Raw genomic sequence first — 19,998 nt, forward strand, 5'->3', positions numbered from 1 at the left:
TGGATGAAGGCAAATCTTAAAATCACCTCAATCAACATTGACAATTCTTGTTTTTTTTCAATGATGCTTTATTAACAAAGTTCAGGGGGATCACATTAAGATAATTAACCTTATTAACACGAGTGGAGCACATTCAGTTAATCAACGCAATTAATGAGATAAGAGGTGGGGGGGGGCTCTGGGTTTGCGCCAAATTCCAAACTCAGAGCCCTCCCCTAGGACAGCATGCTAAATACTTGTGAAAGGAATATTGCAGTATTTATTATAAATGATTTATCCATGCACATCATTTTTTTATTTATTTTTTTATTCAATGTTTAGTCAGAATAATTTCCGCTCCCTCTTGCAGCAACATCTCTTCTTTGATGTTGAGGGCCAACCTTTCACTCACATGAGATCCACCCATAGCAAACCACAACCATCCAATCAATTCCCCATGAACAAAATTAAGTCCTGCCCTACATTTCTTCTTGTTCCAGAAGCTTTTTCACTCGTATATATGTCATAATAACGTATACTATCACAGCTTTTGTCTCATGACAACTTTAATGCAAGCTTTCAGTTGATTGTAAAAATGGGGCGGGGTTTATGCAGACAGAATGATTGGAGAACATGTCTGGCATACGTCAACAGAGAGAAATCTGTCATTTAACTGAAAGATCAAGTTATGACATTTTGAATTAAAAATTACAATATAAAAAAATAGTTAATCATTCATAATAAGATCAATAACATGCATTTAGAAAATAATTGAGGTGAGTTTCCATTTGATGCCAATTTTAACATAAAACTGAGAAGTTAGTCTTAGTCGATGTGGTTGTGTTTACTGTAGGAATGCTCTCCAGTGTTTCACCGTCAGGTGCAGTGCGGTAGCGGCTCGGCTCGATGACCCATACATTGACACCACCATGAAGGTAACACAAGTCATCATGGGTTTCCCTGATTTTGTATATTTTACTCAGTATTACTATTAAAACCCCTCAGTGGAAGTTTTGCACCATTTGGGCCTGAATGATGCATCATGTGGCTTGTGTGCTATTACTTTACATAAGATTTTCAACTGCCAGATGACAAAATGGTTGAAAATGTCCCATAAGCCTACTCAGAAGGAGGGACTTGATTCATATCTCCACAAGCATGGTCACATTATCGAAATTTCAGCAATGTTTCACCAACCAAAAAGGTCCATTATCCACTGTCAATAGAGTAGTGATGCAAAAGCACCACTCTGATCAATGTGAAGAATTTGCGTAAAAAGCCTTCAAACCGAATATCAAATCTGCGTGGGGAAATGTTTCATCCTTACTTAAATTTCACCTGCAATCCAGTAATGTGACACATCTTTACAAGAGGGCCTTTTTGAGCCCAGGAACCACATAGCAAGACTTTAAAGCTACTTTTCCCACAGTCGGGCCAAACCGTAACCATTCCGTTCCGTGCCAATCCAGCCCAGCCAGTATGAATATGGTTTCATTTTCCACTGTGGGACTGATAACAGAATGCTTTGGAATGTAATACAGATGTGTCAGTCATTGCCTTGGTGACACAAACGTTTACAGACGGTATGAGATGTAAATTGCGACCATGTTATGGAGGATGATCAGATATTTCTGTTATTAACTTGCATTTATGCTGCTCAAATAGTGCACTTGGTGACCAATCCTGAGTGGCAACGACCCAGCACGCATTCTACCAGCATGGTTAGCCAAATGAGAACCAAGAACGGTTTGTAATAGTGCCGATCCAAGCTCAAATTGAAGTATAAGTTCCTTACCTTTCTTAGAACCAACAGTGGGAAAGTGACTTAAGATTAGAATCACTCAAAAAACCTTGTCAGCCCTCCCCAAGACCCTAGAATCACGGCTGTGAGTTATGCATGGCCAGGAACCACTCATATTCAGTTCAAAACTAGTTGTCTGACTGTTGATATCTGAACGGTGTCCCATCAGGCCTGTCCACCCTTCACAATGGATGTGTGTGCTCTGAGGATCCAGCTCTTCATTGGATTGAAGTTTCTCTGTCAGGATGGAAATCATATTGTTCTCCTGACAGCAGCAGACGTGGACAGCAAAGAGGACATGGAGAGATCAGCCCGCAAAAACACGTATGTGTGTATGTTCACAATCACTGCAGTTTTGTGAATTGAGAAATGTTTATCTCATACATTTTGACTGCTTGATTTTTTTCAGTATGACGTTGCTGTTTGGTTTGTAAATGTATCATAGTGCCCTGAGTAAATGGCCTGTAACTCTTATTGTAGTGAATCGAGGGAACACAGAACCCTGACAGGCATTTTAGTAGCTGTAGGTCTAGAGCCGTCCTCAACACCAACTCTGGAAAGCCTTCTGTCAAGGTCCTTCCTGTAAGTTAGCGAGGAGCATGATCCTAACAGTGGGCCGCTCTGAAACAAACCCTAAAATTCCTCTTAACCCACTCTGAGTGTTACCTGCATGCGGTCATTCATAAATTATCTAACATCTCAGTTTTGTTCTGACATAACATTTCAGTCATGATAAATAAGATAAGAACCTCTCAATATGGTTCAGGACTTACTCTTATTTAGAGAACACTTTAATGCTTTAACTGAATTTAACCAACCACAGCTATACTAATCCCACAACCCTTTTCAGTCTAGCATTTTAACAATTCGTTGTCGTCCATTTAAATGGGTCATGACATAAGAAATCAAATTTGCCTTGATCTTTTGACCTATAAGAGGTCTTTGTAGTATTAAAACACCTTTAAAACATCCTCCTCATTATAAACAAAGAATTTAATCAAGCTCCCAAAACGGCTCATTTTGATATTGCGGGATCTGTGATGTCACATGGGCAAAGGCATTTGCATATGCCTGCCTCTAGAGCAAGATGTCGACAAATAGTTACACATCATCGCACCGCAGGCCCCGCCCACTGGCATTCAGTCGCTTGATGGCTGACATTTGCCTACACTGGATGTGAGAGTTGAGTCAAAAGCGAATAGAAGCCATTATAATCACTGACGCTGTCTACGCTGGATACAGTATACAAATGTGCATTCAGTTTCTGACATAATCATGCACTTGAATCTGCCAACGAGGACAAATGGAAGAGTGAAAAAACATTCATTTTGACACGTCCAGTTTAAAACAGCTCGTTTGCATATTTCTGTGCAGACCTTAGAAGGATCCCAGAGTCAGAAAAGCGTATGGTTTATTTTAATGGCGTCCCGGAACACATTGGAGGATTATATGTTTGTTTGGAGCATTTTGTTTTGTAAACGAGGCAGTGTAATGGAGAGTTTTGAAAAGAAACTTTTGTTGAAAGATGAAGCTGCCAACTGTATTGGATCTGACACCAGCTACTCCACAAACTGTAATTAAATGATTTCATAATGCTTTGTCTGGGTTTATATGGGTTTATATGGGTTTATATTTCAAAACACTTATTTTCGCAATAGCGAGTGGGCGTTGCTACTGTTTCCTATGCAATGATGTTAGCCAATTATAACAGTGGCCGTTAACTGACAATCCTTAAAGGAGCGGCCCCTTAAAAACTAGGGATGGGAGAAAAAAAAAACGATGCATCGCGATTCTCTCTCCAACGATTCTGGATCAATTCTGAGCTTATTTTTTACCACAGATGCGCGATGGCACTGTGTGTGTTTTAGAAACACCCATATTCTGCTTGCTTCCAATTCCTCACACACACACACACCACTCGAACCTTCCATAAAATAAGCTTTCATAAAGTTTGGAAAGGTACAAGGAAATTCGTCGAATTTACTGCACAGAAGAAGCGTGCCTGCTGTGAGAAGCATGCACTTTACCCTTGCAGTGTGTGGTCTCGCCCTCCGGTATTTTCCTTACAAATGCTCTACGAAGGCATCATTTATGTCAAAATATGTAACTGACTGACAGAAGGCTGCTTTCAATTTCAAATGTTTATGTGCGCTTTAAGAAGAGAGCTCATGCCTGCGGCTGTGTGCAACTCTGTGTAAAATGTACTTGCAGCTCAAAATGGTTTCATGATGTGAAATTAATGTAAACACAGTCAGTTATATCTTAAAGTCCCCCTGAAATCAAAACTTAAGTTTTTTAGCTTTTAGTATGAATATGTTAGCCTTAATGTTAATGTCAATGACAAAATTCACATTTAGGAGATATAAGCATTCAAAACTTAGTCTCTCACTTCCGCTAAAATGGACCACGAATTTTCATGACATCACATCGCACTTCAGCTTCTCATCAAATGTTCTGTCCAATCAAATGCTCTCTAGAATCTGAAGTCCCGCCCCCTTCCTACACTATCAACAGACACTGAAGCTGCAGCTGAAATCGGTCATTTGTTCACACATTAACTAGTTTCTACATGGTGAATGGCACATAGAGAATAGGGAACGATTCAGATTCAGCTTTCCATTGACGCGAATGAAGTCTGTTTTCGCGTTAGAATAACGTGAACCGCTGCAGCGCAAGCGCTGTCTGCTCTGGCCCAAGGACACGAGAGCACAGAGCGGATCATATCCGCGAGTCAGCTCAGACCACGGAAGGTATTAAACCCATTTAAATTCTGCACAGTATGCTATATTTTAAAGTGATATAGAGGAGATTAGGAGGAGAAACAGTTATATATTAAAAGGAAACAGAGATTTTACTGAGTTTAACGGCTCTGGCCGAGCTGTGATATAAACAAAACGCTATTGGCTATTTAAAAAAATATCGCTGTTCGATATATCGCCCTGTCTTCCTGTTTCAGTTGAAATCACGTCAACACATTGAAAAATGCAACGCGTTCCAAGACACTTCAGCAGGCCTTTAAAGGATTATACAGACAGAACAAACCACATCTTATATTTCAAAAGAGATCTGTGCATTAGTGTGAAGGCAGCTTATTAGATCTCCTGCTGTCTATGATGTCATCAGTAATAATCAAACAACAGTAAAATTGAGAAAGAAGAAAAAATCATTCACTTCTTTTGAATGAAAAATGTTCAGTTACTCTTAAATACTAAAAGCTTGTAATATGTTTCTTCTTTTCTTTTACTACTTGCTTTTATGTTTTGAAGCTATATTAGTTTATATTATTAAAATTCTCAACATAGGCCTACAATTGTTTTAATTTAATTTAATTTGTTTTTTGTTTATAATTTGTTTTTATTTATTGTTTTAAAAAGTACTTATTACATATGTAAGGTTAAATTAAAAAAAAATCTTATAAAAGTCAGTAAACAAATTAATTAACCTCTTAGCGTCCCAGTGTACCGCCTGCAGTACACATACCTTTCAAAAGGTATGTGCATATATTCCAAATGGTTCAAGAACAGCATGCAATTTTCTTTGGGTATGCCTTTTTTTAGGCGTTTTAGGTAAATTTTATATGCTAAGGGGTTAATAAGAAAAAAAAGTAGATCAAGAATTGTTTTGGAATCTGATTATGACTCAATGAATTGGAATTGGATCGAATACTGAAGTGCCTAAAGATTCACACCCCTATTAAAAGCTGATCATTTCAGACAGAGGGTCAGAATGAGTATTGAAAATAATCGTTTTTCCACTTTATATTTTTGTGTTTTTTCCCCCCCAGCCTCCCCCAAAAACCAAAAAAAAACAAACAAAAAAACTTTTATCAATTATAAATGAACCTTGAGGAACATATAAAAAAAAATACATGTCATGACCCCTTTAAATGTGTTTTATTGGTATTATTTGTGTAATGAAGTGACCTAGTATACTTACACACAGTGTATGTGGACTAAAGGTGTGGTCACATTAGCGAAATTTCTTTAAAATTAATCCCCACAAAAAAAAAAAAAAAATGTCTGTAAAATATGGTCCATTGTCTGTTGTCAATAGTAATTTATGAAGCATGGCTCACACAGAAGTCACTTACAAAGCAAGTGGCTTCTGTTGGTCAGTGTGGCTAAATTGCGTGATTTTTTTTGCCCTCACAAAAACTTCCAGATGGTTGTTGATTCCTATTGAATTGTCTGCATTTCACCCACTAACAATGGTAAATGTGGCGGCACCTTAACTCAAGAAAATGCAAGCAGTAAATGCAACTGCGGTTACGATCTATGACCATTACCATGTTCTTCTATGTTCCTCAGATCCAGGAAGACCTCCATCTCCAAATCCACAGAGCCGACTGACAGCGGTCATGGCTGGAACCTTTATGTCATCAGTTCTGTGTCCGCACTGCAGCTCTACAGAGAAATAGTACTGTAGCTTCAGCTGTCATATCAACACTATCTATCTATATATATATATATATATAATATGTGATATATATGTGATATATCACATATATATATATCACATATATATATATCACAAACCCTTGTAGAGCCAGACTATTGTTAAGATGTTTATATTTTATTCTGGCCAAGCACTGCCCACTTTGACAGGAAGAGACTGTCTGATTGATGTGTAAAGCGTCCAACAACATTTATGAATGGGGATCGATCTGAAATCGACTATGCCACAATTATAAGAATGTGCAGGAAAATAAAAATAAATATTTTTTGCAATTTTGTTTGCTGCTGCTAATGGTGCAAAAATTACACATGCAGAAAACCCTTTATTAAGGTTAATTTGCTTATATCTAACCAAATTAAAACTTTTTTATTTTAACACTGTCATGTTTCTAGGGCCCTATGATTTTAGTAGGAAATTGGGTCCCACTTTATATTAAGTTGCCTTAACTACTATGCACTTACATTTAAATTAAGCATTTGATACAGTGCACTTATTGTGTACAGTACATACGTGTTTTTACATTGTACTTATATTTTAAAATCACCTGCATGTAATTACATCTGTAATTAATTTCTGTAATTACATTTATAATTACTATAGTATAAATACTGTTGACCAATCCCTTACACCTTACCAGCTTTCCCTAACCTTACCCGTATCCCACTTCAATAGCAGCAAAAGTGTTTTGCAATTCAATATGAACCCAATAAGTACATTGTACTTAGTTTTTGATGTAAGTACATAGTAGTTAAGGCCAACTAAAGTGGGACCGGAAATTGTGACAGAAATATATCTCTATTGCACAGTAAAATGTACTTCTCAAAGTAAATAATAATAATCATAATAAAATGATTAAAACTTTAACAGTAAATGTTGTGCAGCACTGTTTGCCAAAAAAATAAAAGAAATTGTTAAATGTTCATTTGATTTATAATTTCTATTGGTTCATTTGATTACCACCATTTTAATAATAAATTTGTATTTAATCATAAATTCAGAAAAATTAAAAAAGAATTTCTGAAAAATAAAACATTTCTTAGGGCCCTATTATTATTGTAAAAACTGTAATAAACTATTAAATTGTTTTATGAATTACATTCATTAGACATGCTTTTTGATTATTAAAATTAAATCAACCATTAAAACGGAATCCAAATAAATAAATAAATCAAACGGAAAAAATTGTGAATTTTGGAAAGAAAATAGTGAATTTCTAAAAATGTTTTTTTTTTTAAATAAATTGGAGTTAAGTTTCAGGATTTTAATTAATCAGATATGTTTTTTATTACTAAAATGTAATGTATTAATTAAAACAGAATCCAGAAAAATTTGAATATAAAAAAAAAAAAAGAAAAAAAAGAAAGGAATTTGGGAGAAAATAAAGCTGATTTTATATGGCCCATGTTTCCCACATGCTGCATGTTTTCTTTGTAAACATTCCTCATTGTTTCCATCAGGTGGAATACAGCAAGCGATATGAGCAATCGAGCCCGTCGTCTCAGAGCTGCATTCACCTGCTAAGTGAAGGTCACCTGCTCCTGCGGACGGCACTGCTCATGCGGCGGGACTGTGATCCTGCGGAGAGAGCTCAGCTGCAGCAGGCCTTTCAGGAGAGCTGTGCTCAATTAGGAGACTGCTTCAGCAGGTCAGCTGCATCTTGTGAGTGTGTGAGCTGTGATCAGTAATTGTCAGTGTCATACTCTGATTTCATGTTTAATTTGCAGGTTTGATAAGAAGGACTGTCACTTGGCTCTTCCGTACTATAAGATGTCAGGCCTCACTGTGACTGATGTTATCAAAAGAAATGTGTCCATGAGCTCCTTTTCAAACGGTTACGGCAAAGGATTTCTCTTCTTCCTGAAGCATTCAATCTACGAGGAGACCATGGAGGAGCTTAGCAAGGTACTGAAGGAAACACCAGTGTCTCACAGATGGAAATTTTAGATATAGTGGTCATCAAATATATGCTAAAATGCAATTCACTGATAGCAAATGAGATGTGCACAAAACTGCTGAAATTAAATTAACGGTTATTTTACATATTTACTCAGAATTCAATTATCAAGTAGGCAGGTTATGCAAATGCATACAGTATATAGAAATTTAGGTAATATTTTACAAATAGGTTTCTTCAGTTAACATTAGTTAACTAAGAATTAACAATACTTCTACAGCATTTATTAATCTTAGTTCATGTTAGTTTCAAACATTCACTAATACATTATTAAAATCAAATGTTGTATTTGTTAACATTAGTTGATGCACTATGAACTAACATGAACAAACAATGAAGCTAGATTTTTATTAACTAACATTAATAAATATTAATAATACTGTAACAAATTGCTCATTATTTGCTCATGTTAGTTAATACATTAACTAATGTTATCAAATGAGACCTTATTGTAAAGTGTTACCGAAATTTAGATAATCTTTAATTCAGAGTTTAAGATATTTTAGTAACACTTTTCCAATAAGGGTACATGAACAATGTACCTGAATTAATACTTAATTCAGCATAAACTAATGATTATTGAAAGCATGATCTAATCATGTGTATTTGATAGTAATTTTAAAATGAATCATGTGCTGAATTTATTAAGTAGTTAACAGTGAATTAATTATGATGGGCCCTCTCAAGTAAAGTCATTACAAAATAATTAATTAACAAGGCATGAGTTGATGTTAGTGTATGGGTAGTTAATAGGGATGTGACGGTGAGAAAATTTTCCCACCAGTTAATCGACATGTGACAACACCGGTAATACCAGTGTCACCGGGGGGCGAGGCCTCTACCTCTTTTTTTTTTTTTTTTAAACCGCATCTTTTTATCTAAAAACGAGTGGAAAGCGCGGCCATGTCGCTTTCTCCTTGTTTCCAAAGCACTTGTGCTCCCGTGGCGTGTCTCATTGCTATGCAACCATGAACTGCGCTCTCCGCGACGAGGAATGTTTTTGACATGAGAAATAAAAACCCGCCCTGTACAGCTATGATCAGCTGTTCGGCTGAGCTTTTGATGTTTTGTTACGAAAAGGCTGACTTTCACTTTCAAATTAACGGCAATTGCTTGAATGTTGGGTTACTCTTACTGAAAAACACTCAACAAAGCAGACATTTTGGCATAATTTGTGTGTTTTATGGTTCGTTAAGAGCAGAAGAGAACTCGATACTGGCTCGCGTGCGTTGTGTGTGTGTGTCACATAGGCAGAACATTCACAGACAGCGCGTTCTCTTTTGCCTTGTCGTGCTTGAATGGTTTAAAAGCATTAGCATGAACAAGAGCTTGATCATATAACGCAGAATACGGATACTACGTTAATTGCATTAATTGCAAATACTTTTAACATGTTAAAGAGGAAAAAAAAAATAACCTTGGTGCCGTGGTGGGCAAGTGATGAAACCGGTGTTGCGACTGTACACCGGTAACACCAACTACCGTAGCAAGCCTAGTAGTTAATAATTAATTAGTAATTATGGGCCCATCAAAGTAAAGTCATCACACAATGATGCACTGTTAATTATGATTTTCTACGCTTGATGGGGAGGATCAATTAATTCTGTGCTATCCAGTAATGTTTATGACAAAGCTGCAGTCAAAAGTTCAAACTATGATAATATTAAATTTGTTTCAAAGTCAGAGTAATTCTTATTCCTCCTTAAAGAGGCTGTTTGATTTGGTTTAGCCATAAATGTTAATTAATGCATTAACTATCAAACATGTACTAACATGTAGTTAAGGCTGCCATTATTCATGCGTGAATGCATAATGTCATAGCCTGCATCTCAATGTGCACACTATCCATCCTAAATAGTATGTGACATTAGTAATATTCAATACTAGCTCCAATAATAGCTCTTCATTGGTTCATGATTAGTTCATGCTTTCAATAATCATTAGTTCATCCTGAATTAAGTATTAATTCAGGTATTAGTACATGATTATTCATGTACCCTTATTGTAAAGTGTTATCGATATCTATTAATTCGGAATCCATTGCTAATCCCTCACTTCTCTGGGAGACCTGTAAGGCATATATTACAGGCCTTGCTATTTCATATGTCACTGCCAAAAAAGGAAACAATTAGAAAAACAGAGACACCTAGGGCCCTATTTTAACGATCTAAGCGCATGGTCTAAAGCGCACAGTGCAAGTGCACTTAGGGCGTGTCCGAATCCACTTTTGCTAGTTTAATGAGCGGAAAAATGGTCGACGCGCCCGGCGCATGGTCTAAAAGGGTTGTAATAATAATAATTCTCTTAATGAGTAATAGGTGTGTTTTGGGCGTAACTTGCAATAAACCAGAGTCTCATCTCCCATTCCCTTTAAAAGCCAGTTGCGCTAGCGCCATGGCGAATTCACTATTTACATTGCAGAATTTGCAAGCGAAAAATAACTGAACGCTTCTCTAGCAAGGAGACGGCTCTGCTTGTGCATGAGGTTAAAGCGTGTGAGCAGACCATCTCCGGGACAAGCCGGATTCCACCAAAGCATTTTTATATTTATGCACACAATAATAATCTTTTACATTGTGATCCTTTTATTTTTAATATTCGGCATGTTTGTATGCTGCTGCGCGTTCCTGTGTGTGTGTAATAAGCAAAGTGTACGTACGCCTATAGGCACATATTACTAACGCGCTATTTAAATAAAAAAATAAAAAATAAAAATTGACTTTAGATCAGGTTTTAGTTGGTTTATGGCACAGTCTATTTCAGTTGCCTCAAAATAGCAACGCACGACAATGCGCCTAAACACACCTCGTTTTCAGACCAGCACGCCCATGGGCACACAAATGGGTGCAAATGCATTTGCTATTTAAACAACATGGCACTGGACGTGAAAATGATAACTGTGTCGGGCTGAAACTGGCAAAAAACACCTGGCGCCGCATTGCGCCGGGTGTATGATAGGGCCACTAGAGTCAGAGTTATATATTACCACTAATAGTTATTTTAATGACCCCTCTTCAGCTTCCTCAGGAAAAATAGGTACCGTGCAGGCTTCTTGAAAATTATTATTAACTCAAGTGTCCCACTCAGATATTCTATTTTCAAAGCAGAAGTTGTATGAATAGGGTAATAAACCTTAAATATTAAAGGGATAGTTCACCCAAAAATGAAAATTTGATGTTTATCTGCTTACCCCCAGGGCATCCAAGATGTAGGTGACTTTGTTTCTTCAGTAGAACACAAATGATGATTTTTAACTCCAACCGTTGCGGTCTGTCAGTCGTATAATGCATGTCAATGGGAACTCCATCTATAAGAGTCAAAAAAACATGCACAGACAAATCCAAATTAAACCCTGCGGCTCGTGACGACACATTGATGTCTTAAGACACGAAACGATCGGTTTGTGCGAGAAACCGAACAGTATTTATATCATTTTTTTACCTCTAATACACCACTATGTCCAACTGCCTTGAGCATCCTGTTGGTGAGGTCTAAAAACACGCTCTGATGACGGAAGTGATCTCTCGCATGTATATGTCAATGAGTGCGAGCGATCACTTCCGGCATCAGAGTGCATTCAGACCTCACACACCGGATGCCGTGCATGCGCTCAAGGCAGTTGGACATAGTGATGTATTAGAGGTAAAAAATTATATAAATACTGTTCAGTTTCTCTGTTTATTTAACTGTTATATTAAATTATAATATTGTTATAACCATCATTCTGTCTCGTTTGTGTGGTGCAGGACATGGCTGATAAAGTCCTGGAGATCTTTAGTGCGGCTGAACCTGCTCAGCTTCCTCATGTTGTGACCAGTCCGTCCATGCTGAAGGCTGATCCTGACAGCGCCATGACCCACCTGAGACAGCTGGAGGCCTCCGGTGCCCCGTCCATTACCTTGTCTCTCTGTATAGCCTCCCTGGCACTTCGAAAGGGTGACCTGCACACTTACAGGCAACAGATGGACCTCCATGCTGAGGTATTACATGAGGAATTCTGTACCATTTTACATATTTTATTATCATCTTTTGATGTAGGATTGTGGCTGTTTTTGAGTTTGTTTGTTTGTTTTATTTTGCTTAAAAAGTGTTCAAATTAAGGGGAATTTTTTTAATTCTTGGTCCTGTTCGTCTGAAATATCAGCATACAAATACAGTGAAGACTATACAGTGTTTTATTTTTACATTTGACTATTACATTTCTAAAGTATTTCTTACTACAGGTTAAATAAATGTTACTTTGTTCTTATTTTTAATAATAATAAAAAAAAAAATTACAAAAACTACACTGCCGTATATACCTTTGGCTGTATCGTCCACCCCTTACTTCATATGGTGTTCTGTTTGTTTTCCTGGCTTTGTGAGGTGACTTTGTTACTAAATCACATCACATATTAAATCACTAATTTGTTGTCATCTCCAGATGCTGCAGGTGTACGGCTTCATAGAAGTGCCCAAACTACTGCTGCACGGCAGAGGGAAGGCCGTGCTGCCCACCATACTGGCCCAGCACTTGCACGACACACGGGAGGGTCTGCTGGTGGCGGCGGTCATAGCGCTGCATGAGAACAGCAAAATCAGACTGGAGGAGGCCGATCTTTTCTTCCAGGTACATGCAGCAAACTGGGAGACAGAGAGTGTTTCTATCTGTGTCTTTGTCATAGCTGCATGTGTTAATCTCTCTCTCAGGAGCTGTGTAAGGATGGTGTTGAGGTTGAGAGCAGTCCTCAATTACTGGTGGATTTCTGGGAGGCTCTGTTAGTAGCATCCTCTCATGAATCCATTATCCAAGAGCTGCTATTCCGTCTTACGTCTGTCTATATTGACCGTATCACGCACAGAGATCGCTCCGGTGTCAAAGCCCTCAAAACGGCAGAGGACCTGGTGAGCAAGATTATCTTCCTATCATAATGTAACATAGCAGGTGTTTTCAGTGGTTGTTTACATGTTTCTAGGTGATTACTAGAGTGTTCAAACTGGGGTCCAAGGATCCCCAGTGCGCCGCAAGAGAGTTTAGAGAAAACAAGTGTAACAAACATAAATAATAATAAAAAAAAAATCTTCTTTTGGAAACATAATTTGTATGCAGTATCATGAAAACCATATTTATAAAGCTTTTCCAGCACCATTAATTAAACCTCATTAAATATCCCTACAAGTTGTCTTCTTCTTTAAAATAGTGTTAAAATATTATCTCATCTCGTTCTCATGAACTCAATATCATGTGTCGTCTCATCTTGTGAGCTAAATGTATCATCACGTAATTTCCCAACAACAACTGTGGCCAGTGAAAATGCTGAGTGGCTAGTAATTTTAGAAAAACCACAGTGCCTGGTGAGCAAAAAACTTCATGTCAAGCCCTAATAAGAACCATTAGTAATAACTGAGCTGCAAATCATCATATTAGAATGATTTCTGAAGGATCATGTGACACTGAAGACTGGAGTAATGATGCTGTAAATTCAGCTTTGATCACAGGAATAAATTACATTTTAAATTATATTACAATAAAAAACATAACAATAATTGTAATAATATTTCACAACATTACTGTGTTCACTGTATTTTTGATCAAATAAATTCAGCCTTGGTGAGCAGAAAAGACTTAATTAAAAAATATTAAAACTTTGTTATACTTTCTTTTGCTGATTTTTCTTTGTTTTGTTTTTTGTCAGGTAAAAATTGTCTGATCACAGTAATAGTACACTTTCCCTCAACAAGACACATGATTTAATCATGTCTGTAGCACAAATGGTATAGGAAACTGCTGTTTATTAACCTATTACCCTAAGGACAAATCAAGGTTTCAACAAGGTTTTCAAATCAGTTAACTCAAGTAATAGTTTTTGTTGCCTTAGCAAACACCGCAAATTAAGATAAAACAGTTAGCCCGTAAGTTACATTAGGTCTCGACAGTCAGATGCGTTTAAAAAATGCTGCATAAATGACAACTTAGTAACACTACAGTAAGGTTTCATTAGTTAATATTAGTTGACTAATTTAGTTATCATAAACTAAGAATGAACAATACTCTACAGCATTTATTAATCTTAGTTAATGTTAATTTCAACATTTACTAATACATTATTAAAATCAAATGTTGTATTTGATAACATTAGTTAAAGGGGACCTATAATGCCCCTTTTACAAGATGTGATATAAGTCTCTGGTGTCCCCAGAATGTTGTCTGTGAAGTTTCAGCTTAAAAAACCCCATAGATCATTTATTATAGCTCGTCAAATTTGCCCCTATTTGGGTGTGAGCAAAAACACGCCGTTTTTGTGTGTCCCTTTAAATGCAAATGAGCTTCTGCTCCTGGCCTGCTTTCCAGAAGAGGGCGGAGCTTTAACAGCTCACGCTTTGGTTGCTCAACAACAACAAAGCTGGGGAATCTTACGCAGCCAAAATGGGGATTGTCAGTAACGGTGTTCAGCCTTACATTGTTCAAAAGTCGGACACTGATGGAAAGACTCAGGAAGAAGTTACAACTTTTAGAATGAAACTGGACATTTCTGAATGGTTAGTGGATAAATTTATGTGGTTGCTGTGGAGTTGATTCAACTCATCGACTAGCATGTGCCATCATGTTAATCTTTTGTGCAAATCCAGCGTTGAATTGACCCCCGTTTGTGAAGCAGTCCGCATAAAATGACGGCATGGCAACAACACTGTACTACAACAACACTTCCTCTTCTCTAAAGCAGCCCAACATGGCCTCACCCTCTTTGTTGCGTGTTCTTGGGGGCAGAAAAAGAAAATATCTGTGTAAAAGAAAATATCTTCCTTTGCATTGAACTTTGAGCGTCGTAACTTTGCAGAGGTTATTTATGCTCTAACAGCAAAATTACACACTAACTAAAGTTAAAAAACGTGAAATCATAATCAACCACCCCTTTAGTGCACTATGAACTAACATAAACTAACAATGAATGACTGTATTTTTATTAATTAACATTAATAAAGATGAATAAATACTGTAACAAATGTATTGCTCATTGTTAGTTTATGTTAGTTAATACATTAACTAATGTTTGCAAATGAGGCCTTTTTGTAAAGTTACAGACATCTTTAATTACTGTAGCTTGGAAGTGGTATATAAAGACTCATCAAATGTTTCTTCATGTCCAGATAAACTCCTGTTCTCATTATGGAATGTTGTATCCATGGGTGAGCATCCTGACGCCTGTCCAGTTCAACATCACCCATGACCACCAGGAGGACCTACACAAACTTCAAGTGTGTACTGATATATTTCTCTTTTTTTGACAAGCAACACCATTAAATAACACAAATTAATGACAAGGACTTCTATGAAGTGCAGCCAGAATAGCTGAAGCAAAGGTGTTTGGCCTTGTGTACACTGAAAAAAGTTGGTATTTACTTTGAAACAATCAGAAATTCACTCAGAAATTGTTAGTAAATTTCACAAATAATTACAAAGAATCACAAGTAACACTGAATTAAACATGATTTTTTTTTAAGTAGAAAGACTAAAATGGTATTTTCTTGTAAAACAATTTAATAATGTTTGTTTTATTTACAACTTTGAAAAATATTTTTTTACAGCGTACACAAACCTCAGCTCGGCAAATATTTTCTTGCATGTGCTTTGCAACTGCTTTAAAAGAATGATTCACCCAAAAATGACAATTTTGACATCATTCATGGTGTTTTAAGATTTGTTTCAGAACCTGACATGTTTTCTCCCTTAGTTCAGTTTGTTTATGGATATATGAACACGACAATCACGCTCAGATCCGCACCAAAACAATCATTACGAAATCACCTGAACGAGGTGGTCTCAGCCCGATAGGGAATTAACTCTGGATGTGGTGAAAAAGCAATCCGACCCAAAGGACCAATGAAACAAACTGCATCATCATTCATAATAGGAAATGCACTGTGTAAAAAAAGCAGCAGTGAGCATGTTAGTTATTGCAATTGAAAACCAAAGAGAGCCTCTTTGTCTTAAAATGTTGTGTAATTAATTGCTCTTCTCTGAAGCAAGTACAATGCTGTCCTGATGAAGCCTTGATTCTTGTTCTCTCTCTCATCTTTACCCTAATGTTGTTGTTTATTTCTTTCCGCTTTGGAACACAAAAGATAAATGCTGGGGTCCAAATAAAGCTTTAGTTCATGTGTTACTCTTCTCACGGTGTGCAGTCTCTGCTGTGCGGCCCAACGCTGGAGGTCTCGTCCATTCTGCCTCTGTTGGAGCAACTTTCTGACTCTGATGGCAATGGTCTCAGCGTGCACGTGCTCTGTGCCACCAAACTGGGCCAACACGAGAGCTCCATCGACAGACTTCTAGACCGATGCCCACAAGCCATCATCTCCTACGCCAACCACGAGCTACAGAACGACAAACTGGTAACTAACTTAACTGCTCCAGCGATAAGGCCTAAAATGTATTAGACTTCTACACATGCTTGATTTGTCTTAACTTGAACATTTCATTCTCAGTGTTACTGGCCAAAGTGTCATAAAAATGGATGAAAATTGTTAGAAAGGTTTGCTTTGTGACTTTCACCATTATGAATGGATTCACAAACTGTTATTCACTGCTACTCCTAAAATGTTTGTCCAAACTTCACTGAAATTGTTTCAATTCATATTCAGACTAAAGGCAGTTCACATGAAGGACAATAACTATAATGATAACGATAAAAATATAGTTCTAAAAATCTTTCTAAATATAAAAGAATATCAGAATCCACAAAACAACTATAATGAGAATGGCACAATGGAATCACTTTCAGAGTGATTTTTTTTTTTCCCCAGCTGGTGAACAATAAAACATTGACAGCCAATCAGAATCCATCCTGCTTTAAAGAGCTCCAGCATTTAAAGCGGTAGGCGACAAAAACTTATCGTGCGCTGGTGTGGATGCTAATATAGTTATCATTATAGTTAATCTTTATAGTGTGAACGGGCCTTAAAGGTACAGCCACATTAGCAAAATATTAGCAAAATTTTAGCAGGATATCGCAGGGCAAAAAAATAGCTAGAGATGCACCGATACTAAATTTCTCTGCCGATACCGATAGCCGATTATTCAGAATAATATCGGCCGTTGCCGATACCAATAGTTTGGTTTTTCTTATGGGAAAAAAAATCTCTCCCAAATAATGTTGCAAACTATACAGGGAACCCTCTTATTTGGTACACTACAATATTAGAGGTTATACAATGAACAACAGAGGTATTATATTCAGCTGCTGTTTATTTTCAGATGTAATAATTACACTCAAATAAAAACTGAAATGTTTGTATTAGTATCACAAAAGGTAGTTTTCATAAGCACTTGTTGTTTTCATGGCAAATTTACACAAACATATAATTAACAGTAAATAAGCTCCTCTCTAGTGTGTTTTATATATAGATAGCTAAGGTACTGTGAACATTGGAAAACATTCCTGAGGTAAACGTGACATGATGTGACATTGTTCACAAGCTGTTTTATTGACGTCTTTCTGCGGTTGAAACACAAATAAAGTGATTACATGAGACATAAGACAAGACATAAGACATTCCGGTAAGTTGTACTATATCTTTTAACATACCTTTGATGTTCATGCATGTTTTTCGAGATATAACTTGTATTGAGAAGGAAGAATAGACTCGCGTTCCGTGCTGCCGCCTGACCCGAGGCATTACAGCGATCTGACACGTCACATTTATGAGCATCAAAACGCCATTTATTGTTTGAATTTCATGATAAAATGGACAGAATTTGAAAACTGAAACTTTTATTCTTATCAGAAGTAACAAAGCACAAAGCTTTTTGCGATTATTGGATGGGAGGTGCTACAAATAATATATGATGTAGGAAAAAAACGCAGACCTGGCAACCCTGGCTTGAACTACGGCTGATTCATAGGGTCAAAAAGAGCCTGCTTTAACGTCACTATTTTTAAACTGTTAATGCGTTAAAATTCAACACAAGAGTGAGTTTCTTCACACACAGTATGTATGAGTTGCAGTCTGAACACGTTTTTCCACACCCTTTTGATGGCCGATAGTGATTATGATAGCTTTTATCGGCCAAGACCGATTGTTGGCCGATACATCGGTGCATCTCTAAAAATAGCTGTTTATTATCCATTCCTTGTATATAGATGTACGAAGCACAGCTTGCAGCTAATTCACCCAAACTTGAACATGATGCGCTATCTGGGAAAATCTTTCGCCCTCACGCAACTTTGCCAATGATAGTTGAAAAAAGTGATAATAAACGTGATGTGATGCAATAAAAGGTGTAACTTTCTTGTCAGTCAGAGATTTTGTCTTTGTTTACTGGCCTCTAATTAATTTATACTTTTCACAACTACTGTCTTCATCCAGCCTCTGTGGTGGCAGAAGCTTTTCCCTGAGGTCTGTGACAGGATGAGAAAAACAGGAAATGACAACGCCGTCCTCCTCTCAGCACTCAAAGGTATAAGCTGTTTTAAGCTACTGTATGTCCAGACACAACAGAATGAACTGAAGTGAATTCAGCTGCTCATGTAAATATCCTTTTTTTTTTTTTTTTAAACAGAAACTCTGGTTGTGGCGGCCAAAGAGTTGAACCCGTTAGAGTTCCTGGAGTTGTTGCCGGATGATGGAACGGCCCATTTTTTCCTGCCACATCTACTTGAATGCAGCCAATGAAATCTTATGACACTGGCATTTATTTTAGACAATCGCCAAATCAACACTAAACTTCTGGATTTATAGTCGTCCTGCTGCTTTGAATGCTGATAACCAAAAAAAACTGTTATGTGTCCACTCAGATCTTTGACTGCTGTGAACATGATCTGATTTCAACTACATGTTACAATCATTCATAAAGTCTTGAAGTTTGCTTAAAAAAACAGGTCCTCCCAATTTAAGTCAGAATAAATAGACTATATAATATAACAAAATACATTGATGTACAATTGTTAAATTACAAGTGTTTTTTTTTTAATTGCTTGTTAGGCTTGCACTGCTTTTGTTTGAATGTTTCTCGAATGTATGTGTGCACATTACCCACAATGCATCTATCATCTCATTTTATATGATTTTTCAGAATGAAGATTTTTAAGTGTCCTTTTTTTGTTTATCATTAAATTATATTCAAATGCAGAGTCTCGCGCACAGTTTGTTTTGTAAACATTCACTTGAACATTCTCTTCTGCTGTGTTCGAAATCGCCCCCTATACCCTCATTCACTATTCCCTATATTACTCCACTAATGTAGTCCACTTGAAGGAGTGAATGAAAACGAGTGAGTGAATTCAGACACTTAAGTGTGCCGGAAGGACTGTCGCTTTTGCAATATCTTGTGCTTGCTGTTTAATAATCTTTGAAACATAGCAAACTAGCACCTCCAGTAGTAATGAAATGATTTATTTTGAACTCTGTTATGGAAACCCACATGTATATACCGTAATTAAACAATTTAATAATCAATTAAATATGAATTTATACCTGTATGATATTATGCCATATCCACATTGGACCAGCGGTTTGGAAAATGGATGGATGGATGATTCAACTGGAGGCGCCATCTTGTTAAATGCGGGAATTACTTCGATGTGTGACTCTCACAGTGCATTATGGGTATTCTCTAGCCATTGAGCGTACATCAGTTGTACATTCATTACTTAGGTGCATGGTGGGATTGAATGAGTGCATTCAATAACGTCCACTGTGGTTTCAGACACCGCTACAAATGGCTGTCCCCTCAAATAGTGCCCTATTTAAGGGTATGGGGGTGATTTCGGACACAGCCTTCCATTTACAAAATCATATTTTAAAGCTTCAGCAATGTAATTCAAATGCCAAC

At 37.0% G+C, this 19,998-nt stretch overlaps 1 protein-coding gene and 1 long non-coding RNA gene across 4 annotated transcripts in view; one reads left to right on the forward strand and one right to left on the reverse strand.

The window, feature by feature from the left end:
• Positions 1-19,295, forward strand: part of hps3 (HPS3 biogenesis of lysosomal organelles complex 2 subunit 1) — a 29,241-nt gene extending 9,946 nt beyond the window's left edge. For 2 of the 3 annotated variants that reach the window (XM_051908813.1, XM_051908815.1), the window contains 13 exons: positions 833-914; positions 1,950-2,104; positions 2,261-2,362; positions 6,088-6,196; positions 7,693-7,880; positions 7,960-8,137; positions 11,936-12,169; positions 12,613-12,798; positions 12,879-13,073; positions 15,318-15,425; positions 16,353-16,559; positions 18,534-18,624; positions 18,727-19,295. In XM_051908813.1, coding sequence (XP_051764773.1) covers positions 833-914; positions 1,950-2,104; positions 2,261-2,362; positions 6,088-6,196; positions 7,693-7,880; positions 7,960-8,137; positions 11,936-12,169; positions 12,613-12,798; positions 12,879-13,073; positions 15,318-15,425; positions 16,353-16,559; positions 18,534-18,624; positions 18,727-18,839 — 1,948 coding nt within the window. In that variant the 3' untranslated portion in view covers positions 18,840-19,295. The remainder of the gene's footprint in view (positions 1-832; positions 915-1,949; positions 2,105-2,260; positions 2,363-6,087; positions 6,197-7,692; positions 7,881-7,959; positions 8,138-11,935; positions 12,170-12,612; positions 12,799-12,878; positions 13,074-15,317; positions 15,426-16,352; positions 16,560-18,533; positions 18,625-18,726) is intronic. The other variant, XM_051908814.1, reaches the window with a different exon arrangement.
• LOC127520595 (uncharacterized) lies at positions 6,046-12,041 on the reverse strand. Its single transcript, XR_007932152.1, has 4 exons — positions 11,907-12,041; positions 11,380-11,496; positions 7,750-7,907; positions 6,046-6,183 (listed from the first exon to the last, which is right to left on the reverse strand). It is a non-coding gene; the product is annotated as an uncharacterized LOC127520595 (long non-coding RNA).
• Positions 19,296-19,998: the final 703 nt, after the last annotated feature.

This window comes from Ctenopharyngodon idella, chromosome 10, assembly GCF_019924925.1.
Source record: "Ctenopharyngodon idella isolate HZGC_01 chromosome 10, HZGC01, whole genome shotgun sequence".
NCBI classification, from domain to species: Eukaryota; Metazoa; Chordata; class Actinopteri; order Cypriniformes; family Xenocyprididae; genus Ctenopharyngodon; species Ctenopharyngodon idella.